At 41.5% G+C, this 25,252-nt stretch overlaps 1 protein-coding gene across 4 annotated transcripts in view; it reads left to right on the top strand.

Moving 5' to 3' along the window:
- Window positions 1-25,252, top strand: part of LOC126278152 (death domain-associated protein 6-like) — a 154,443-nt gene that overhangs the window by 715 nt on the left and 128,476 nt on the right. For all 4 annotated transcript variants that reach the window (XR_007550658.1, XM_049978048.1, XM_049978049.1 and 1 more), the window contains exon 2: window positions 10,997-11,362. Coding sequence is in view for 3 of the 4 variants with exons in the window: in XM_049978048.1 (XP_049834005.1) it covers window positions 10,997-11,362 (366 nt within the window). In the remaining variant the exon portion in view is untranslated. The remainder of the gene's footprint in view (window positions 1-10,996; window positions 11,363-25,252) is intronic.

The raw sequence follows: 25,252 nt of genomic DNA, 5'->3' as shown, positions 1-25,252 counted from the left end.
TTTCCCCTTTTTTTCCTCGGTGAGAGCGTTTAGCATCATTGAACCATATGCTAAGAGTCTATTTTCCTTTATTTTGTCATGGATCTTATCTAATCTTGCATTTCGTGATACTTTTTGATTTAAAGTTGTAAAATTTTTTCTACTGTTTTGTCTGCAAGTTATAATTTTTCATAATAGTACCTACTTTCTTAGCTGTAATGTTTCATAATGCTTCACTAATCGCCTGATTTGTGTATCAGTATTGAGTTCACACTTTATAACCTACTTTTGTTGCAATAAGTACCATTGTAATAAGCCATTATATGTTTTTTTACAGTTAGTCTCATTCACAGGTAGTGTGACGAAAAGAAAGTAGTTCTTTTTATTTATATGTGAGCCAGACATTTTCTAAATACACTATCATTTTCTAAATACACTATCATTTTGCCTAAAGTTATGCATTGGTTTCCCCCCTCCCCCCCACGCCCTCCCATGAAATCTTAGTTGTGGTGACAATCTGATCTGCAGTGCAGCCTGAGGTCTAGATTAGCTTGCAAAATGCCAATCTGGTTGTGGATTGGCGAAGCCAATGAATGGGAATGCAACAAATCTGGTTGTGGTAACAAATTGGCCAGTAGGGAAACCTAATGTTCCCAACATTGAGGCTATTTTAAAAATCCAAGGGGGGTCCAGTCTTTAACTTTTACTGTCATTGGATATAATAGCTTAGAGCTCCCTCTGCCATCTCCTAGAATTTTAAAAGTGATCTCCACATTATGAACATACTCTCCGCAAACCACTGTATAGTGCATGGGGGTGGTAGTTTGTACCATTGCTGGTCATTTCCTCTCTTGTCCCACTTTCAAATGGAGTGAGGAAAACAACTGCCTGTGCATGGGTCCTACCCTCCCACAGTTGTGCTGGTGGCCCGTACATGTGATGTGTTGTAGGCAGTAGAATCATTCTGAAGTTTTGTCTAATATGCTGCTTCACTAATCAGTGTAAATATTTTGACAGAGTACCTGTTCATCATGCTCTACATGTACACATATGCTCTGCAGCTAAATCATTAATAAATATATGGCTGTGAGTACTTTTTATTGTCACATTTTTACGTTTTTCCTCATTCCATCACATATATAATTTAGGATAAATGGTTGCTTATACCCCTTCCATGTGTTAGGTTGTTATTAATTCTGATTTTATTCTCATGGTCTAATTCAGAATTGTATGTGTGTGGTTAAAGATTCTCAACAGATTCTACTCCATATTCTTGCAATTTTATTAACTTGTTTCAGTAAAACTTTTCCAAGTGTCATCATTGCTCTTACCTTGAAGGGTATGTTGGTAATGTGTGCCGGGACTGACGAAGGAAAGCTTAGATGGAAGGACAACTGATTCGTGTAGCCATACATATAGACACGAGCAGAAAATGTCTGCTTGTGTCTGTATATGTGCAGATGGATATATGTGTGTGTGTGTGTGTGTGTGTGTGTGTGTGTGTGTCTCTTTTTTTCCCCCAGGATTGGAATGACTCCTTACCCTCTCCCTTAAAACCCACATCCTTTCGTCTTTCCCTCTCCTTCCCTCTTTCCTGATGAAGCAACTGTGGGTTGCGAAAGCTTGAATTTTGTGTGTGTGTTTGTTTGTGTGTCTATCAACATACCAATGCTTTCGTTTGGTAAGTTACATCATCTTTGTTTTTAGATATATATGTTAGTAATTTATTTATTTATTTTGGGTTGGTGGGACATAACCCCCAGTACACTGCTCTATCCCCTTTCCATGTGCTCTGACTAGAAGAATATCTGCAGCACACAAGAGTGGTATTAATGGAACTTACATTACTACATATCTTTCACTGCCAATACTGTCATAGGTTGAGACACATCGCACTTACGTAGACCTTGGCTCTGCTCCAGATCAGTCTGACACTACAACTTGTTTTCTGCTTTCATATTTATTGACTTAGCCATCTAGCAACCAAACTGTTGTCTTCCCACCTAATCTAGACTTTGCTAGGCTACAGATCATAATAAAAATGTCAGTATGCTGTATAGCAGAAACTGAAGAAAGGGCTGTTTACCCAATGCATGTAATTTGTTCATGTCAGTCACCAGAAGTGAAATTGCATATTCTGATGTTTATTTATATCATGAACACCAGTTTCTTGCCAAAACAATGTGTGTAGAAGTAAAGCAAGTTATTCATTTGTATGGCTAACAGCTCACAATTCCCTTTACAGACACCTGTCTCCATTTGGGTACCACTAACCATACAAGTACAAATATTGCCAACATTTGCGCTGTGCCACAAATGAGCAGTACATTGATGGGACATAGTATAATTTAGCCCTTGTTTGTGAGAGATATGTAGTGAGCTCTTTCAGCATTTCTGCTTCTATTAGGTGATATTACACAGCTGTTTTGTGAATCTTTGTTGTAGACAAACTGTAGTTTCCAAGTTTCTTTCCAATGAGCTGAAGACTTCATTTGCTTTATCTGTCACTGAGTCTCTAATATCATTACAATTCAGATCTGCACACTTTGCTATTCCCCATATGACACGATTGACTCTAAATGTGACTCATTGACCATGTAGTTAAATGCTATTACATTTTGTAGTTACCTGTATTTCTTAGTCCTCAGGAATGACTTGTCAAGTTGTTTAAACCTGTCTGTTGTTAAATTGTCATTTTTTTACGTGCACTACTTAACATTTCTCTTCTTCAGGTGATGTAGTAGGCTTCTGTTAGTAAACCCAAGCAGGTGTAAACTGTTATGAAACATGAGTGTGAATGTGCAAATCAACAGTTTCTGCGTCAGGCACCCAGATAACAGTGCCTTCTATTGATAGGTAGTAAACAAAACTAGTGGGTGGTCTGCCAAATCTGAATACAGGGAATTCTGAATTCGTCAGTCTCTTGGTCAATGTTCCATGCAGCAGTGTCATCAGCCCTCATCATGAGGTATGATGGGAAGCAAGAGGGCATTTCAGCTGCTGGGTCTATGCAGCCAGTGAGAGAGCAGTAGACATATGAAATCTTTCGAAGCGATGGTGTCACATGTTCGTGTTATTATATCACTACTTCTGAAATAGTAACATGTTTGGAAGAAACAGAAAATATTTTGACAACAAAGATTATTAATATAATTTAAGCCATGCTGTTAGGTACTAATCTAACCACAACCTCGCAATTTGTGATATATTCAGAAGAAGGAAATATATATGAAACAACAAAGTTTATTAATGTAATTTTTTGAAGTAGAACTGTTACATTCCATCCTAACAATATTATGAGAAGGGAAGTTGGTACTCAGCATATAGTGGAGATGCTGAGTCACAGATAGGCGCAACAAAAATACTCTCACAATTAAACTTTACACACACACACACACACACACACACACACACACACACACACACACAACTGCAGTCTGAGTAACTGAAACCACACAGCGAGCAGCAGTACCAGTGCATGATGGTAGTGGTGACTGGGTGTGGGTAAGGAGGAGGTGGGGAGGGGGAGGGATAGTATGGTAAGGGTGGCAGACTGTGAAGTGCAGCAGGATAGAGGTGGGGACTGGGGGGGGGGAGGATAGTCACTGTCCAGCTCCTTCCTTGTTCCCATTCCAGCACTACACAGCTGTCATTCCACCGCCACACCCTGTCTTTTTATTTCTCTCCTTTTCCACTACTTCCTCCCCCCCCCCCCCCCCGTCCCCTCCCCACCTCTCCCCTGCCCTCTGTCTAACCTGCTGCACTTCACTGTTCGCCACACCACTATACTACCCCTCCCCTCCTCACCCCAGTATCCTCTTTACCCCTTCCCAGTCGCCACTCCCATCATGCACTGGTGCTGCATCTCGCAGTGTGGTTTTAGTTGCCTGAGAAGACTGCAGTTTTTGTGTGTGTGTGTGTGTGTGTGTGTGTGTGTGTGGTTGACGAAGGCGTTAATGGCCGAAAGCTTTAATTATGAGGGTCTTTTCATTGTGCCTATCTGCAACTCAGCATATCCGCTATATTTTGCAAAAACAGACATAATATCTGTAGGGATACCGCAATCACTTTTTTATGCAGTGTTACTTATAATCCGTCTTGATTGCAACTTATTTATTCACATGACCAGTTTCAGTTCCTCTAGAACCATCTCAGATTTCTGTTACAGGGGTAACCCGTCCGCACACAGCAACCTTCATATGCTGCTACATGTGTCGCAGCATGTGAAGGTTGCTGTGGGGTTACTCTTGTAACCAAAATTTGCAGATTTGAAGATGGTTCTAGAGGAACCGAAACTGGTCATGTGAATAAATAATTTGCAATCAAGACGGATTACAAGTAACATTGCATATCCACTATATGGTGAGTAGCAACTTCCCTTCTAATAATATTGTTACATTCCATCCTGAATTTTCCATTGTTTGACATTCCAACCTAACATAGCCTCGGGCTAAGCTACAGATCAGTCTGTCACTGCAACAAGGTATTTTGGCTTTCACATTTGTTGGTTTCACCACATTGCAACCAAACTGTCACATTCCCAACCTAACCTATACCTCATGCTAAGCTACAGATCAGCTTGTCACCACAACCAGCTTTTTTAGCTTTCACATTTGTTGGCTTCACAACTTGCAACCAAATTATCACTCTTCAACCTAGCCACATCCTAACCACATCTGAATTCATGATACACTCTGAAAAAAAAAAAAAAAGGTCAAGCATTTGTGACAACGAATATTATAAATGTAATTACTACTTGGATCACAATATTTTACAATTGAAGCTGTGCTATTGGGCCCACACCCAATCACAACCTCACAATTCGTGACATATTCGGGGGGGGGGGGGGGGGGGAGGAGAGTCAAATATTTATCATGACAGCAAAGAAGATGGTAGTTTCTAGTTTGGCACCAGAAATTCATTTTATTGCCTTTCATTGATTATGTGAAAGTATTATCATATTTTCTATGCAAAACTGATGTGGGACCAGCTTACGAGCAGTAGCGAAACACTGCTGTGACTGCTGCTGGCTCTGTTATAGATTTTAGCCCTCTTGCTGTCAACCAATATGCCCATCACTGGGAACTATTCCTTGCTTTGTGTACATTTTGTATCTCATTTAGTTAAATTTTCTTTTGTGTGTGTTTGACAGCATGGCCACAGAAATGGAAAGCAATAGCAAGGGCCATAGCATTTTTGGACTCCATCCTATGTCCTGTATTCAGACAGTGCTCAGCAACTGCAGAACTCAAACTCTGTGTACAAGTGCCCTCATACACTGCTGAAGTGAATAATGACATATGGTTTCACAGTATGCAAGGGCCTTAGCGATATTAGAAAAATCTTCAGCAGAACTCTTTCTTTTGTTTAAAAGTATTTTTAGACTGACCTTGTGCTATGTAAACCAGTCTAGATACTTGAAAATAGCCTAAGGCCGAAATTTTACATTTGTACACCAAATAAAGAGAATGGCAGTTGAAGGCATCATGAAATCATTCAAAAAATCTGCAGACCTTCTCTCTATGAACATTATAGATTCATCATAGTTGAGCATCTGCTCTTCCAACCTTTTTAATCTCTCTAATTAATTTAATTTGGCAAGATACCAAGGCTGTGTGGATCAAATAATGCCCTTTTGAGCTTCCTCCTCTACATGAGTCAGTTTTCAAATTTCGTATTGTTATTCTCAGTTGCTGTTTGTGTCTCCTATTACTTGATTTACACTGACAAGCCTAAACATTATGACTATTGCCCACTGCACTAAGGAAAGTACATAAGCAGAACAGAGACAAATGGGGAATGATTATAGTGATGATTGTGACAAATGCTGGATTGCTGTGGACCAGCACTAGGAAATGAGAATCTTATCAATTGTTATTATGGTTGGCTGTTTGTGTGCTGATGTTGTGAGCAGCTATAGAAAATCATAAAAGGAGAGTGAAACAACGATTGGGTAACAAGGTGCTGGATGTCCATGCTTTGTCACAGAACATGAAGGTTGGAGGATAGGCAGCAGTCTGTGACAGATCCAATGTCAGAGTACAATGCTATTGTAGGCAGAAGTGTTTTGAAACACACAGTTCAGTGCACATTGTTGAACTGGAGATGCACAGCAGGGGTCTCCTATATGTTCTTTTGTTGTCCCAGTGACATTGTATTTGTAATTGCAATGGGTATGGGATCATAGAGACTGGACTTTGCATCGGTGGAAACATGTAGTCCAGACAGATAAACCACTGGATCAGTGGCTGAGCCTGGATATGGTGTCATCCAGCAGAATGGTTGGTCCAAGCATGCACCACTACACGAACACAGGCCAGTGAGGTCATTATTGTACTATGGGGCACATCCATCTGCACTTCTGTGGAACCTGTGGTAGGCTACTAATCGAAGGTAGTATGACAGCTGTGTAGTGCAGTTACATTATTGCAGACCACATGAATCCATCACATTTGATATATTCCCTGGTGGCAGTGGAATCTTTCAGCAGTATAACTGCTTGCATCACAAGGCCAAAACTGTGCTTCAGTAGTTTTTAGGAGCATGATAGTGAACTCGTGTTAATATCTTGGCCATCAAATTCACTTGACCTGAACCTGATGCAACACATCTGGGATAATATCGGCAGCCAGTTGCATGCCCACAAACCAGTGGGCTGCAATGTATAGGAACTGTGTGATGTGTACATAATCTTGTGCCACATATCTCTGGAAACTAACTGAGGTGTTATTGAATCCATACTGTGTGGGATGGCTGCTTATTGTATTCTGAGGATGAACCAGCACACTATTAAGCAGGTGGTTTTGGTTTATCAATGTATATAGTCATTCTATCTTAAATTATTTTCACACCCTAAATATTGATTATTGCTTCTAACACAAAATTTTTTTGCTTGTATATAAGTATTATTGCAAAAGATATTTTTGTCCATATGTGACATTATATACTGAAATGTTGAAAGCCATGGGATTCCTTCTAATATCATGTAGACCTCCTTGTGTCAGGTGTAGTGCAGCAACTCAATTTGGCATGGACTCAACAAGTAGTTGGAAGTTCCCTGCAGAAATATTGAGCCGTGCTCCACCATAGCTGTTCATAATTGTGAAAGTGTTGCCAGTGCAAGATTTTGTGCATGAAGTGAATCTTGATTGTATCCTGTAAATGTTCGATGGAATTCATGTTGGGTGATCTGTGATTGTCATCTGGTGATGTGGCACATTGTCATCCAAACAAATTGCATCACTCATTTGGGAAATGAAGTCCATGAATGGCTGTAAATGGTCTCCAATTAGCCGAACATAAGCATTTCCAGTCAGCGATTGATTCAGTTAGACCAGATGGCCCAGTCCATTCCACGTAAACACAGTCCATACCGTTATGGAATAATCACCAGCTTGTAGTGCCTTGTTGACAACTTGGGTCCATGTTTTTGTTGGGTCTATGTTACACTCGAGCTCTTCCATCAGCTCTTACCAAATTAAATTGGGACTTATCTGACCAGGCCATCATTTTCCAGTCATTTAGGGTCGAACCAATATGCTTAATAAGCTCAGGAAAGGTGTTGCAGGTGATATCATGCTGTTAGCTATTGCACTCATATCAGGTGTCTGCTGCTATAGCCCATTACCCCATATTTTGACATACTGTCATAACAGATGCATTTGTTGTGCATCCCACATTGATTTTTATAGTAATTTCGTACACTGTTGCTTGTCAGTTAGCACTGACAACTCTATGCAAACATTCTGCTGCTCCTGGTCATTAAGTGAAGGCTGTAGGCCACTGCATTGTTTATGGCAAGAGGTAATACCAGAAATTTGTTATTCTCGGCACACACTTGTCATTGTGAATATCAGAATATTGAATTCCCTAATGATTTCCAAAATGGAATGTCCCATGCATCTAGCTCCAACTACCATTCTGTGTTAAAGTCTGTTAATTCCACCATGTGGCCATAATCATATTGGAAACCTTTTCATAAGAATCAACTGAGTACAAATAACTGCTCTGCCAGTTGCCCTTTTATACCTTGTGTAGGTGATACTACCACTATCTGTGTATGTGTATATCGCTATCCCATGATTTTTTTATCAACTCAGTATATATTAATTATTTACAAACTTATGAGAAATGTAATTAGATTCAGGTACAAAGTAGTATGATCCAGTTTTGCCCTGGTGTTGTTTGCAAGGGATTGCAGCGCTGACTACATGAGGCTCGACAGTGTCAGAAACCATCTTAAAACATAACTCGTCATGTGCTGCCCACAACTTGTGGAAATTGACTGTAGTTCTGCCCATGGCAAGCACACCCTGCACAACGATTTCTTAGATATACTCAGTGAAATTGAAGCCAGCTGACCTAATAAGAATCTGCATGTCTGGTGAGTGTTTCTCAGACCATTCTGACAGAGGTTGTAAGCAATAGGACAGCATTGTCCTACTAAAGCTATGGGTTGTCTGCAGTGGAGCTGCAAGTCAACAAACATATGCACATGATTGGACAATGGGTTACTGTGTTATTCATCTATCAGAGACAATAACAGACTTCTTAGTGTGCCATATACATCCCACATAAATATCCTCCATATTTGAAATATTGCCTCCTGCCTGAATAGTACCCTTTTGTAAAGCAGAGCACATCCCCTTATGTCATTTTAAATAATATCCAAAGTCCCCCATTGGTTGAGTTGACCTTTTTGCATTGTTTGAGTATCTAATGACAGTGTTCCTACATTCATGCTAATCTCTGCTAAAAGTCTAGAATAGAGTCAGCGGTGTACTTGCGTGTTTGGTGCAGGAATGTTGTCAGTGCTTACCATGAGATATGATGGGAAAGAAGGTGTGTCAGCTGTTTTTGTTACACAGCCAATGAGAGAGCAGCAGGCAGAGGACGTATTTTGAAGTAATACAATTGGAAGACAGGGTGAAACATTGCTGCAAATAAGGATTATAAATGTAACTGCTTGTTGTTTCAGCTGCAGCTGTTGAAACTGTGTTAGTATCTGCAGACAAGGACAGCCTCAGAACTCACGATATATTAAAAAAAAAGCAGTGAAATATAATTCTGCTCTGTGTTGCTATGCAAACCATCTGCGTGAGCATACTAAGTGTATTAATGTTTCTTGATTAAATCATGGAAGGACCTAACTGGATCAATGTTTTCAACTAAATCATGAGAAAAGGTAGATGGATCAATGTTTTTAATTAAATTGTGGGAGAAGGTGGGTGGATCAGTGTTTATTGATATATAGACCCACCTGCTTTCAGACAATTTGATTAAAAGCCATTGACCATCTACTTACTAAGGTACTTGCATAGATCAGTTGTGTAATAATTTTGCCACTACATTTGATACATTTTTGTGTCTCTGCAATTTATCCATGAGACGTTAACCAACGACCTTACACTTATAGGATTTACTGCCGTAATCACAAAATACTTCTCTCCAAACTCACTAATACATCAAAACACAGCACACAGGGCAACGGTTTCAATTTTGGCACTAGAAATACATTGCTTCTGTTCTTGCCTCTCGTTGGTTATGTCAAAGAATCATCCAATTGGCTAAGCAAAACTGACACATTGCGAACCTATGATCAGCAGATAAGAACTGCCCTGACTGCTGCTGGCCTTGATCTAGACTTTAGCCCTAAACCCTGGCCCAGTGATGAGCTGCGGTACACATGTGGGGTGATGGCTTTTTTGCCCTTTAATGGGGTGCTGGTTGTGGTTGCTATGTATGCTCACTGAGTGTTGTTGTTTGGTCTGGTATTGCTTTGGCTTCTCTGTTCACTATTACAAACCATGACAGACATCAGTAATCTCTACCATCAACACCTTATTGGTTACAGCAACTGACTGTGGCAACAGCAGTTTGTCTCAAATCCAAGTAATCACAGTAGATCCATGATACAGTTCATTGTGAAAATCCCAGTGCCTGCACAACCTCAGAGATGAAGTGTCCTGTGTGTTGGACACACACAAACTGAGTGTAATCAGTTTTGTTGCTGTCACACTTCTTCCTCGTGCTGTACTTAATGTCACATAGATGGGTAGGATAAGCAGTCACTACAAAAAAACTGTAGATCTGAATTTCAGCAATGTTTCACATGGTGTGCTCTTTATAATTGGCTACTTTTTCAAATTTAATTAATAAGGAATGTCTTCCAAAGCAAACAATCCCAGCTGATGCGTAATGAATGCATGTGGCTCATTTTAATGAGAATGCTGAAATGATTGATGTATGAAATTATAGCTCAGTATTCTTAACATGTTGAAAAGTTCTCGAGTTGCCAGTCGGGTGACAATGTTGAAAAACTGCTGTGTTTCAATGAGTGTCTTCTTGTGAAGATGATGTGTATGGAAGTTGTCTAAATGCTGCAGTTTTCCAAGACTGCTGCTAAGCAGGACTAGTGTGCTTTTCATCAACAGTGTATGGTGGCAAAGTCTAGATGCATACCAGTATCCTCAACAGCTGATACTGGAACATATTCAAAGCTGAAATACATTGATTTTCATTGATAAAGAAAAATAAATTCTATAACAATCTGCTTGAATCTGGGGAAAATATTAATTGTAGCTCACATTCTGTACACACAATTCAGGAAGCACATGATTCAGGTCTGTATTTTAGTGCTCAGTATCTTGTAAGCTGTGGATGCAGAAGTAGATGTAAGCTTATATTTTCCTGTGTTTGCTGAAGATTCACTCTGTGAAGTGATAACAGAAGTACCATTTTTCTCAGTATCTTCCTAATGAAAGAACTGTGTGCAAAATTCTTAGCTGAGAGGAATCATAAGAACTGAGGGTCACATTTTGCATACTGCAAGAAAATACTATAAAAAAGATTATTGGAGAAATTTGGTGATGATGTGAATAACATGTACAGATCTATAATTATAGATATTATGCCGAAATTATAATTTCTTTGCCACTGTTTCTTTTTTATTTTTAAATGGAAGGTTGTTATGTTACTATGGCTGCGAGTATATGTTCTTTGTTTATCTGATTTTCAGTTCATCATGAAATGTTTAAAATATGATAAGTCAGCAGACATGTGCAAAATAATTGACACAAAAGTTAAGAAATATTATCATGCATGTAATGCTGCTTATACATCGTCCGAAACCTTCAAGAAGCTTCTGCAAACAAGAATGGAACTGATAGACAAGGATCCTAAGAATCTTTATGTGTATGTCAAAGAAGTTGTCGATGAACTGAAACTGAGAGGTAAGAAAGATCCACCAAGGAAAAAAATAAAACTTGAAACAGATTCACCGGATAGTAGCAACCTAGAAAAGCCGACTGAAGAAGTAAAGACGGTTAAAGAAGAACCACATTTTCAAGAGAGAGCCGCAAAGAAATTGAGCAAAATGCTGCATGTAAGTAATTTTATAAATACTGTAAGAAAAAAAAGAAGCAGTAAAACAGTTTTAACGGTAATAATACCCATACCCTGCCCCCCTCTCCCCCCATCATATAGCATATTTTTAAAGCCTTGTCTCATAAGCTGCCCACATGTGAACGGTTCCAGAAAGCAATGGGAAGTACCACTATTCAAACATCACAGTTCTACTTGTTTGCACTTTCAATGCGTTTCTGTGTAGCTGGTCATCTATTTTGGTTTCATCAATCAGCTACTTACAGCTACTTTAGTCCTCTCTTATCATTAGCTTTTCTATTTCTTATCTTAAATTTTAAAACTCACATAGTGCTAACTTTTGTGTGTATGGGGAGAGGGGAAGGTGGTGTAAAAGAAAAAGTTGCATGTCTATTCTAGCAAAAAGGTTTTACTTTTATCATTTATAACTACATGCATGATAAGCTCTTCAGGTGATACAAATCTTGACTTTTAAGCTCAAAGAATTTATCATTATATTGCCCTAAAACAATTTCAACACAGCAGAAAAAAGTGGCATTTTTTATGAGTTGACAGCTGGCTATAAGACGTGAAACTCATAGCAAATATACGTGTCTTACATGTTGTAACGGTTTCCTGCCTTTCTGACTGTTTTTCAATGCTACAATATTTAATAACATTTAAGGCAAGATCCAGTCACACTGTCCACTAAGATATTGTGTTTTATTGCAGACCATGTTAAGGTTTTGGTTTCATGCCATTAAAAACTTTCTTAGTTTCATAGTTTAAATATATATATTTTCTAGGGAGATTGCAGTCTGCAGCTTCAGCACACGATACATTATGGCCGCTTGAGCGGTCTTTCACAGCTGACCCAGGGCTGCTTTGGCAACCTATCCCACCCACACTTTTATTTACGAGCTACCCTGCCCCCGCCCCCCTTTCTGCAGCCCCTTAACAGACCTGCTGATGGGTGCCTTGTGTCGCCCCTCGCCATATAGAGTTCTACATAAGCTGCAAGTTTTTGACAGCCCATAATAACAACAAACCAAGTCCCTTCGCAGATTGGAACGTTATATGAAAATTAAATCAGGCAGTGTCACCATGAAATCATATATATCCAGACAGACAAGATTGGCAACAATGCTCTAAAGCAATTTTAAAACTTCAGAAAGTCTGGCATCTCGTACATCAAGGGAAAGGTTACTGCACTTCTACCAAAGACTATTTTATTCTACTGAAGTTAAAAGCATTCCAGTTGTAGTGCTATACTAGCATTACAGCAGTGGTTAGTTTGCTGACAAAGTGGCCTTTTCATTAAGACTACAGTGAAGTCAATGCATAGGGTTATTCTAAATGAAGGATCCATTTTCAAAACTTTATATTTATTCAAGTACAAATCCAAAATAAACAAGCTTTATACCAATGAAAAGAGAAAGTTTCAAAGTCTTTTTGGTAATGTTTGATATCAATTTAATAAATTTAATAGTTTGTAATTAATTCATTTTTAATAATTATTTAATAATTAGAAATGTGATAAATCTTCAGTGTGGCCACCGTTGGCTGCATGCCTAACATCAAAATGGTAGCCAAATGCATCCCACACACGCGAAAGCGTATCTGCTGTTACTGAGTACACGGTAGCAGTGGTCAGGTTCTGCAGATCGTTCAGAGTGCTTGGTAGAGGTGGGACGTAAACAGCTTCCTTCACATAACCCTATAAGAAATAGCTGCAGGGTGTGAGGTCGGGAGAGCTTGGTGGCCAGAAGTGCAGAGCTAGGTCCTCAAGCCCCTGCAACTGATCCAGCATTGAGGAAGCTAGTCATTCAAAAAGCCTCATACATTACAGTGCCAGTGGGGCAGAGCTCCACCCTGTTGGAAAATGAAGTCCTGGGAATCTTCCATAACTTGAGGAAACAACCATTGTTTCGACATGTTCAGGTACATGATTCCCTTTACAGTTCTTTCAGCAAAGAAAAATGGTTCATTAACCTTTGTATGGGATACAGCACCGAACACAATGATCTTTGATGAGTCTCTTTCAAGTTGCAATAGTGAATGTGGATTTTCCAAACCCCATATGTGAACATTGTGTCTGTTGGCTTTTCTTCTAAGATGGAACGTCGCTTCATCACTAAAAATTACATGCTGTGGAAATGCATCATCCTCCATCTTTGCTGGCACATAATCACAAAATATAAGACGTCATTGGGGTTGAGAGCCTACACAAGTTGTAATAGGTAGGACTTGTACAGCAAACACCGTCTCAGAACTTTCCATACAGTTGATTTTCCGAGTTCTTAACTGGCTCTGTTGGTAGACATACTGGAACTGTACACAAAACTTTGTGAGTCTGTTGGACATCATCCTCTGACACACACGGTCGGCCTGTGCTTTTTCCAGTGCACACACTCCCAGTCTGTTTAAATTGCTTAAACCAACAGCTAATGCTTTTGTTAGTTGTTGGTTGAATACTGAATTTGGTCCGAAATGCCAGTTGCACTACGATTTGCAACTTACTTTTCACAAACTGAAGAATGCAGAAAACTTTGTGCTTCACAGTCACCATTTCACTCACAACTGACAGTGAAACGGAACATGGTCCTATTGCCGCACGAACTCTACAGGCTGCTTCTGAAACCATCACTGCCCGCCCGCCAAAAGCTTTGAAATGTCCTCTTTTCATTGGTGTAAAACTTGTTTGTTTTGGATTTGTACTTAAATATGTAGGAATTTTCGAAAATGGGTCCATCATTTACAATAACCCTGTATATCCAAGTGGAACATGAAATTTCCTGAGGCAAGCTGACCCACAACTGTCGTAACTTCTCCAGGATATCCTGGATACTGGTGCTGGGATGGAGTGTATGTCCATGCTGGTCCCACACATGTTCTATTGGGAACAGTTCCGGGGATCTTGCTGGTCATGGCAGAACCTTGAACAACACATAGACATATCATAGAGATGTGCCATGTGTGGAAATTGTCCTAGGACAGTCATTGCCCTATTTAAAAATTGCACCATGATATTGTTGCACAAGACATGACATATGAGTAAACAGGATATCTGTGATTACTGTTATGCCATCTGAGATCCTTCAATAATTACCAGCCATCACCTGAAGATGATCCCCCACATTGTGACACCAGGAGTAATTCTGTTGTCTCTCCAAAACCTTAGAAGGTTGATACCTCTCCCAAGTCTTCACCCGACAAGGGTCATCTGGGATAGTGCAGAACCACGATTCATTGCTGAATACATTGCAACACCATTCATATGCAGTTCAGGCTTCCTAGTCACAGCACCATTTCCAGACAGCTATTTATAGTGTGGTTGATAACAGCCTGTACATGGGGTGGTGATTCCCTACTTTGTAGTCATTCCACACCATTGATTAGAGACTAGCAGTATACACACTTGCAGGAAGTCCATTGCTTGTTCTCGGATTTCAGGTGTGTACATGAAGGAGTTTCAGTGTGCTTTATGCAAAATATGGTGATACTCCCTTGTGGTGTTCACTTATGACTGGAGTCTTGATGATGAGTATGCCTGCCCAACATTCCCATGCAGTCCAACATTGGACCACTCATCACAACCAAATGCCCCACAAATCTGGTAACCGCACTATTCAACCAGCTGGCCGGGGACCCACAGTGAGGCCTCTTCCAAACTCTGTCAGATACTGATAGTGCTGTCTCACCACAGTACACAGCACCTCCATTTCCTTCACAGTGATTATTCATCATCTTGGGCTGTTCATGACCCTGTATCCCTACAAGGTCTGGTAATGGCACTAAAATTAAATAACACTAATTCACACTGATGGATGTTCTACCTGTTGCAGAGAATTGCAACTCTAAATCATTTACATAATTTAAACTACCAATCACTGGCTCTCAGGGCACTTGTCTGAGTTGTTTTGTGCAGCTGTAATGGTGTTCACATTGTACATCTACATCTACACTCCGCAAGCCACCCAACGGTGTGTGGCGGAGGGCACTTTACGTGCCACTGTCATTACCTCCCTTTCCTGTTCCAGTCGCGTATGGTCCGCGGGAAGAAGGGCTGTCTGAAAGCCTCCGTGCGCGCTCTAATCTCTCTAATTTTACATTCATGATCTCCTCAGGAGCTATAAGTAGGGGGAAGCAATGTATTGGATACCTCATTAAGAAACGCACCCTCTCGAAATCTGACGAGCAAGCTTCACTGTGATGCAGAGCACCTCTCTTGCAGAGTCTGCCACTTGAGTTTGTTAAACATCTCCGTAACGCTATCACGGTTACCAAATAACCCTGTGACGAAACGCGCCGCTCTTCTTTGGATCTTCTCTATCTCCTCCGTCAACCCGATCTCGTACAGATCCCACACTGATGAACAATACTCAAGTATAAGTCAAACGAGTGTTTTGTAAGCCACCTCCTTTGTTGATGGACTACATTTTCTAAGGACTCTCCCAATGAATCTCAACCTGGTACCCGACTTACCAACAATTAATTTTATATGATCATTCCATTTCAAATCGTTCCGCACGCATACTCCCAGATATTTTACAGAAGTAACTGCTACCAGTGTTTGTCCCGCTATCATATAATCATACAATAAAGGATCCTTCTTTCTGTGCATTCGCAATACCTTACATTTGTCTATGTTAAGGGTCAGTTGCCACTCCCTGCACCGAGTGCCTATCCGCTGCAGATCTTCCTGCATTTTGCTACAATTTTCTAATGCTGCAACTTCTCTGTATACTACAGCATCATCCGCGAAAAGCCGCATGGAGCTTCCGACACTATCTACTAGGTCATTTATATATATTGTTAAAAGCAATGGTCCCATAACACTCCCCTGTGGCACGCCAGAGGTTCCTTTAACGTCTGTAGACGTCTCTCCATTGATAACAACATGCTGTGTTCTGTTTGCTAAAAACTCTTCAATCCAGCCACACAGCTGGTCTGATATTCCGTAGGCTCTTACTTTGTTTATCAGGCGACAGTGCGGAACTGTATCGAAGATGTTAACAATGGATGTGCTCCTCTGTTCATCTGTCTCCAGAAGCATCCTTCATTCTGTAGATTTTATTCCTCTCCCATTCTGGAACTAATCAGTCTTGAAGGGTCTCGACTGGAATAAAAGAATTATAGACAGCAGTTCAAGTCAGCTTTCTTTGGTAGTGGAGTAGGTATTGTAGCAAAAAACCAAATACGCTCACAAGTTCAAGAAATGTGTTGACCCATTTAAGAAGTTCATTATGGATTATCAGAATTTTATTAATTGTTGATGATTCGGAAGTTTACCACCCACTGACTTACTGAATTCAATGTGAGAACTAGATTCCATTCAATAGTTGTTCTACCACAGTAATGATTAAAACATCTACATCCAAACTTTGCAAACCACCTGACAGTGTGTGGCGGAGGGTACCCTGAGTACCTGTATCGGTTCTCCCTTCTATTCCAGTCTCTTATTGTTCGTGGAAAGACCATCATCGCAGTTGTTGTTGTTCCATATACACTGGTCACTTTTTTCTTTCAGAAGCCGCTTTCACCATCCACAAAGTTATTTATACAGTAAATTGTCCCCATAGTTCAAATTTGAATGGTACAACCTTGACGTAGTGCAGACTGTATATATACATATACTGTTATTGTCACCAACACTTCTTCGCTGTCTTTACACTATGAAACAACTTGTTCTGTTCTGGCCAGTGTAACATCCACAGAAAAAAAATCAGTTTATTGAATTGTTGCTAATATTTTGACACTAAAAAAAACCTTTGCAGTTACACATGCCATTACATCTGCAGCCCCCCTCAATGCTCGTGACTCGTGAATATATGTGTTTGGCCACGAGCTATTGCAGCATCTACTTCCTTTTCTATGCTGCATATCTCTCATCTCTGTAGTGCCTTCCTTCTCTTGCTCTCTATGTCATGGTGGCAGACTTTGATGTCAGCCCAGCTATTCCCTAGGTTCTGTTTTCCTTTCTTATAACATTCTTTCAAACACCACCTTTTGGCTGGAGTAGTCTGTGTTCATCTTTTGGTTTGGACCTTCGTTTCCCAAATTTTTCTGTAGTGTGGACCGACTGTGGAACAACACCTTAAATAGCTTACATTTGGGAGGATGTTAGTTCAAACCCGAGTCCAGCCATCCTGATTTAGGTTTTCTGTGATTTTCCTGAATTGCTTCAGGCAATTGCTGGGATGGTTCCTTTGAAAGGGCTCAGCAAAATTCCTCCCCATCATTCCCGATTAGACGGAAGACCTCGCTGCTTGGTCCCATTCCCCAAATAAATCAACCAACCAACCAACCTTAAATAGCACCTACTGCATGCACTGTTAAAGACCTGCTGTGCACAGCTCCTGTGTAGGGTATTATTTACACTTCATAGCCAACACGGTAGCCAATTTGACATGGTGGGGTAGTTATGTGCCCTTGTGGTTGAGCCCCCTAACTGCTGATGCCTAAGCTGCTAGCTCCTCACTCACACCAAGGAGTAGATGCCCATCTTTGTGAAGCATCAGGACTACCAGCAGCAGCCTTTGTGCAACATGGCCTTTGCTGTGGCTAGGCGGTGTCCTTGGGTAGAGCCCTTGATTGGAGTAGTTGGCGTCAGGGTGGATATTTCACACATGAAACGTTAAATTTTATGAAAAAAATGGCCATTCTGACCTGGCTGTCTCTTCAGATAGGAATTAAAACTTCAATGCAGTTCATAGTCTTCTAATCAACAACTTTTCCAGGTTTGAAGGGGGTTTTCTAGCAAAGGGTCAGTTGCTGCTGAACACCTGGCGATCCACTTTGCCACCGTATTGATGTCTTCTTTTTATCTGGCTGTCTTTGTACTGCAGAAACGACAAGTTGAAGAAATCCTCGTATGTTTCAATGTTTCATGTTCATCCTCCACCCCCCCCCCCCCCCCCTCCCCCTGCCAGCCAAGCAAAATCTTATAATAAACCTTTCATTGACTGGGAACTGCTTCAAGCTTTTGCCTCATCTCAAGATACTGCCCCAGGCCCATATCCAATTTGTAATCAGATAATCCAACATGGCAAGGTAGTATTGTCATCCCAATCCTTAAACCAGGCAAAAATCCAATGCCTCTGTGCAGCTACCAATTGGTTAGCCTCACCAATGTGTTCTGTAAACTGCTTGAAAGGATGGTTGCCCACAGATTATGCCGGGTTCTTCAGTCTCGGGGCCTTTTGTCCCCATATTAGTGTGGTTTCCAGGAGGGACAATCCATAGCTGACCATCTGGTCCAGCTAGTAACAGCAATCAAACAGGCTTTTTCTAAATGCCAACACATCATTGCAGTATTTCTGATCTACATAAAGTGTATGACAGTGTGTGGCATCATCACATTGTACCTACCCTCCATGACTGGGGTTTTGAGGCTCCCTATGAATTTTTATCCATCAGTTTTTACCCTACCAGTTGTTCTGGGTTGGAGCTGGTGCTTCACTAGCTCTCCATGGGCCCAAGAGAATGATGTCCCACAGGGCTCTGTCCTGAGTATCCCACTCTACCGCATCATCATCAGTGGACTAGTGCCCTCTATTGGATCACTGCTGACCCCTGTGCTGTATGCCAATGACTTTTACATTTGGTACAGCTACCAGTCAGTAGCTCCAGCTGAACACAGATTCCAAGGCGCCATCTTATGAGCCTCTGTTTGGGCCATTTCCAAGGCTTCCAGTTCTCTCTTACAAAAACATATGTCATGCATTTATGTCGTCCTACCACAGTCCATCTTGACCCAGAACTTACTTAGATAACCAGTCCTTGGAAGCTGTTGCACAGTCCAATTTCTTGGGCCTCCTGTTTAATAAAAAGCTGACTTGACTGCATCATCGTCATCAGTTGAAGACTAATTGCATACAGAAACTTCACTCTCTTCTTCCCTGCCCATACCTTTTGGGATGTGAATTTGCCATTCTTCTCCATATTTACCAGGCCATGATCTTATTCTGACCAGACTGTGATGCCATATTTGTGGCTTAGTGGCATCTTTGGCTTTGATATTGTTAGATCCAGTCCATCATCATGGAGTTCATCTGGCCGCTGGAGCCATCTGGGCTAGTCTTGTAGACAGTCTCCTTGCCGAAGCAGGGATGTTATATATTCATTTCTGACTGTACCAACTCATACTCTCCTATGCAGTCACCATTTGAGAATTCCATAATTGTCCAATGTATCTCACTCTTTGATTATGAGGGGCGTCGACCTCGTGATACCCATCGTCAGGTGGGATTACCAGTTGGAATGCGCCTAGCAGCCGTCTTGTCAGCATTTTGCCTCTCCTCCCTTTAATTTACTCCCTGTGTTTTGTGAATGTGTTTTTTATTTCCAAATATAAAGTTTTAAGCTACCTTGTGGGCAGTGTCGGTCGGTTGATGGTTGGGATTGAGGCTTCTCCTGCTGCATGCTGAACCTGGGGACCCCTTGCCCTACCTCCTTGACCTGCTTCTGCTTGCTCTCCCATCCATTTCTTATTGTGTTTTAATGGCTTTCGGATGGAGCTTGTGTTCTTTTCTGCTGCACCCTATTTCCTATTTCAGACCTAGTACTTTGCTGAACAGTGGGTGCTTACTTGACTTAGAAGGAAACAGTCTTAGGACAGAATTGGATGCAATAAAAAATATTGCCATAAAAATGGCTACACAACCAAAGCAACTGATAATTTAGACACAAATACATAAAAATAAGACAACAAATTGCCATTTTAAGAAAGAAGAGAAAATATTTGACATCGTCCTACATCCATGCCCTGTATCACAAAATTGTTAACCTCTTCAAAAAAACCAACAGTTGCATTCTCCACTAATAATAAATTTGGACATTCACTAGTCTACAACATAATAACAGAAAACCAAAAGTTCAACTGCAATGGAGTGTATAAAGTATCATGCCCCACTTGTCCTGCGTATTACGTGGGGAAAACAGACAGACATTTCAAAATATTTTTCCAAGAACATACAAATGTTTATTCGTTGACTTTTTTGGTATCGGATGATGGTACCACAAATTTGTTTAGTCTGGATGTTTTCAGTGCATTTGCTTTTTCCATTGTGGATATGGTGCACCTCATGTCCGACCAGATCCTTTGCCATTAGTTAGATTTTCTGTGTTCTGAGTTCCCATCTCTTTTCTCGGATGAGTTAGGTTATGCCATTAATTTTGCAGCTCACATTACTCTGAAATGTATGGCACACACTTTCCCCGTGCTAGCCCTATTGATGAAGTGAAGTCAGAATTGGACAGGCCTACATCATTGGGGGTTGTACAGCCTATTGTATTGAGTGAATGTTTGCTAAAAAACTGAATTGTCAGCTTCATCTGTGCGGCAACTTTTAAAGTTTCGGTTAATGCTCAGTCTATCACTACCCTTTGTCTCATCCAGATGATTTATTGGCTACTTTGCCGGGGACCAATTTTTCTTCAATATTTATTTGTCTTAAGTCTGGGGACCCGTGGTCTAGGAGTAGCGTCTTTGATTCATAATCAAAACGTCTTCGGTCCCGGGTTCGATCCACGCCACAGCCTAAATTTTGATAAATAATCAGCATTGGCGGCCGAAGACTTCCGGCATAAGAAGTCAGCCTCATTCTGCCAACGGCCTTGTCAAAGAGGGTGGAGGAGCGGATAGAGGTTCAGGGCACTCTCTTGTCCTAGGGGTGGGAAATTGCCCCTAAAGGCGGAAGAATCAGCAATGATCAATGACATGAGGATGCAGAAGGCAATGGAAACCACTGCATTAAAGACACGTAACGTGTATCCACAGGACATGTGGCCTGTAGTTGAAGAAGTGTCATGATGATCTCTCTATTGGCAAAAGATTCCAGAATAGTCCCCCATTCGGATCTCCGGGAGGGGACTGCAAAGGGGGAGGTTACCATGAGAAAAAGATTGAATAATCAACGGAAGGATAATGTTCTACGAGTCGGGGTGTGGAATGTCAGAAGCTTGAACGTGGTAGGGAAACTAGAAAATCTGAAAAGGGAAATGCAAAGGCTCAATCTAGATATAGTAGGGGTCAGTGAAGTGAAGTGGAAGGAAGACAAGGATTTGTGCTCAGATGAGTATCGGGTAATGTCAACAGCAGCAGAAAATGGTATAACAGGTGTAGGGTTCATTATGAATAGGAAGGTAGGGCAGAGGGTCTGTTACTGTGAACAGTTCAGTGACCGGGTTCTTCTAATCAGAATCGACAGCAGACCAACACCGACAATGATAGTTCAGGTATACATACCGACGTCGCAAGCTGAAGATGAACAGATAGAGAAAGTGTATGAGGATATTGAAAGGGTAATGCAGTATGTAAAGGGGGACGAAAATCTAATAGTCTAGGGGGACTGGAATGCAGTTGTAGGGGAAGGAGTAGAAGAAAAGGTTACAGGAGAATATGGACTTGGGACAAGGAATGAAAGAGGAGAAAGACTAATTGAGTTCTGTAACGAGTTTCAGCTAGTAATAACGAATACCCTGTTCAAGAATCACAAGAGGAGGAGTTATACTTGGAAAAGGCTGGGAGATACGGGAAGATTTCAATTAGATTACATCATGGTCAGACAGAGATTCCGAAATCAGATAGTGGATTGTAAGGCGTACCCAGGAGCAGATATAGACTCAGATCACAATATACACTCCTGGAAATTTAAATAAGAACACAGTGAATTCATTGTCCCAGGAAGGGGAAACTTTATTGACACATTCCTGGGCTCAGATACATCACACGATCACACTGACAGAACCACGGGCACATAGACACAGGCAACAGAGCATGCACAATGTCGGCACTAGTACAGTGTATATCCACCTTTCGCAGCAATGCAGGCTGCTATTCTCCCATGGAGACGACCGTAGAGGTGCTGGATGTAGTCCTGTGGAACGGCTTGCCATGCCATTTCCACCTGGCGCCTCAGTTGGACCAGCGTTCGTGCTGGACGTGCAGACCCCGTGAGACGACGCTTCATCCAGTCCCAAACATGCTCAATGGGGGACAGATCCGGAGATCTTGCTGGCCAGGATAGTTGACTTACACCTTCTAGAGCACGTTGGGTGGCACGGGATACATGCGGACGTGCATTGTCCTGTTGGAACAGCAAGTTCCCTTGCCGGTCTAGGAATGGTAGAACGATGGGTTCGATGATGGTTTGGATGTACCGTGCACTATTCAGTGTCCCCTCGACGATCACCAGAGGTGTACGGCCAGTGTAGGAGATCGCTCCCCACACCATGATGCCGGGTGTTGGCCCTGTGTGCCTCGGTCGTATGCAGTCCTGATTGTGGCGCTCACCTGCATGGCGCCAAACGCGCATACGACCATCATTGGCACCAAGGTAGAAGCGACTCTCATCGCTGAAGACGACACGTCTCCATTCGTCCCTCCATTCACGCCTGTTGTGACACCACTAGAGGCGGGCTGCACGATGTTGGGGTGTGAGCGAAAGACGGCCTAACGGTGTGCGGGACCGTAGCCCAGCTTCATGGAGACGGTTGCGAATGGTCCTCGCCGATACCCCAGGAGCAACAGTGTCCCTAGTGTTAAAGACTGCGATGGAGCTCCGTATGCCACGGCAAACTGGCTGACACTGACGGCGGCGGTGCACAAATGCTGCACAGCTAGCGCCATTCGACGGCCAACACCGCGGTTCCTGGTGTGTCCGCTGTGCCGTGCGTGTGATCATTGCTTGTACAGCCCTCTCGCAGTGTCTGGAGCAAGTATGGTGCGTCTGACACACCGGTGTCAATGTGTTCTTTTTTCCATTTCCAGGAGTGTAGTAGTGATGAAGAGTAGGCTGAAGTTCAAGACATTAGTCAGGAAGAACCAATATGCTAAGAAGTGGGATACAGAAGTTCTAAGGAATGACGAGATATGCTTGAAGTTCTCTAACGCTATAGATACAGCAATAAGGAATAGCGCAGTAGGCAACACAGTTGAAGAGGAATGGACGTCTCTAAAAAGGGCCATCACAGAAGTTGGGAAGGAAAACATAGGTACAAAGAAGGTAGTTGTGAAGAAACCATGGGTAACAGAGGAAATACTTCAGTTGATTGATGAAAGGAGGAAGTACAAACATGTTCCGGGAAAATCAGGAATACAGAAGTACAAGTCGCTGAGGAATGAAATAAATAGGAAGTGCAGGGAAGCTAAGACGGAATGGCTGCAGGGAAAATGTGAAGACATCGAAAAAGATATGATTGTCGGAAGGACAGACTCAGCATACAGGAAAGTCAAAACAACCTTTGGTGACATTAAAAGCAACGGTGGTAACATTAAGAGTGCAACGGGAATTCCACTGTTAAATGCAGAGGAGAGAGCAGATAGGTGGAAAGAATACATTGAAAGTCTCTATGAGGATGAAGATTTGTCTGATGAGATAGAAGAAGAAACAGGCGTCGATTTAGAAGAGATAGGGGATCCAGTATTAGAATTGGAATTTAAAAGAGCTTTGGAGGACTTACGGTCAAATAAGGCAGAAGGGATAGATAACATTCCATCAGAATTTCTAAAATCATTAGGGGAAGTGGCACCAAAACGACTATTCACGTTGGTGTGTAGAATATATGAGTCTGGCGACATACCATCTGACTTTCGGAAAAGCATCATCCACACAATTCCGAAGACGGCAAGAGCTGACAAGTGCGAGAATTATCGCACAATCAGCTTAACAGCTCATGCATCAAAGCTGCTTACAAGAATAATATACAGAAGAATGGAAAAGAAAATTTGAGAATGCGCTAGGTGACGATCAGTTTGGCTTTAGGAAAAGTAAAGGCACGAGAGAAGCAATTCGGGCGTTACGGCTAATAATGGAAGCAAGGCTAAAGAAAAATCAAGACACGTTCATAGGATTTGTCGACCTGAAAAAAGCGTTCGACAATATAAAATGGTGCAAGCTCTTCAAGATTCTGAAAAAAGTAGGGGTAAGCTATAGGGTCATATACAATATGTACAACAACCAAGAGGGAATAATAAGAATGGACGATCAAGAACGAAGTGCTCGTATTAAGAAGGGAGTAAGACAAGGCTGTAGCCTTTGGGCCCTACTCTTCAATCTGTACATCGAGGAAGCAATGATGGAAATAAAAGAAAGGTTCAGGAGTGGAATTAAAATACAAGGTGAAAGGATATCAATGATACGATTCGCTGATGACATTGCTATCCTGAGTGAAAGTGAAGAAGAATTAAATGATCTGCTGAACAGAATGAACAGTCTAATGAGTACACAGTATTGTTTGAGAGTAAATCAGAGAAAGACGAAGGTAATGAGAAGTAGTAGAAATGAGAACAGCGAGAAACTTAACATCAGGATTGATGGTCAGGAAGTCAATGAAGTTAAGGAATTCTGCTACCTAGGCAGTAAAACAACCAATGACGGACGGAGCAAGGAGGACATCAAAAGCAGACTCGCTATGGCAAAAAAGGCCTTTCTGGCCAAGAGAAGTCTACTAATATCAAATACTGGCCTTAATTTGAGGAAGAAATTTCTGAGGATGTACGTCTGGAGTACAGCATTGTATGGTAGTGAAACATGGACTGTTGGAAAACCAGAACAGAAGAGAATTGAAGCATTTGAGATGTGCTATAGATGAATGTTGAAAATTAGGTGGACTGATAAAGTAAGGAATGAGGAGGTTCTACACAGAATCGGAGAGGAAAGGAATATGTGGAAAACACTGATAAGGAGAAGGGACAGGATGATAGGACATCTGCTAAGACATGAGGGAATGACTTCCATTGTACTAGAGGGAGCTGTAGAGGGCAAAAACTGTAGAGGAAGACAGAGACTGGAATACGTCAAGCAAATAATTGAGGACGTAGATTGCAAGTGCTACTCTGAGATGAAGAGGTTAGCACAGGAAAGGAATTCGTGGCGGGCCGCATCAAACCAGTCAGTAGACTGATGAC

The sequence above is a fragment of the Schistocerca gregaria genome, chromosome 6 (assembly GCF_023897955.1).
Source record: "Schistocerca gregaria isolate iqSchGreg1 chromosome 6, iqSchGreg1.2, whole genome shotgun sequence".
Lineage (NCBI taxonomy): Eukaryota > Metazoa > Arthropoda > Insecta > Orthoptera > Acrididae > Schistocerca > Schistocerca gregaria.
The sequence above is the reverse complement of the archived record's forward strand: the minus strand, read 5'-3'. Positions and strand labels throughout refer to the sequence as shown.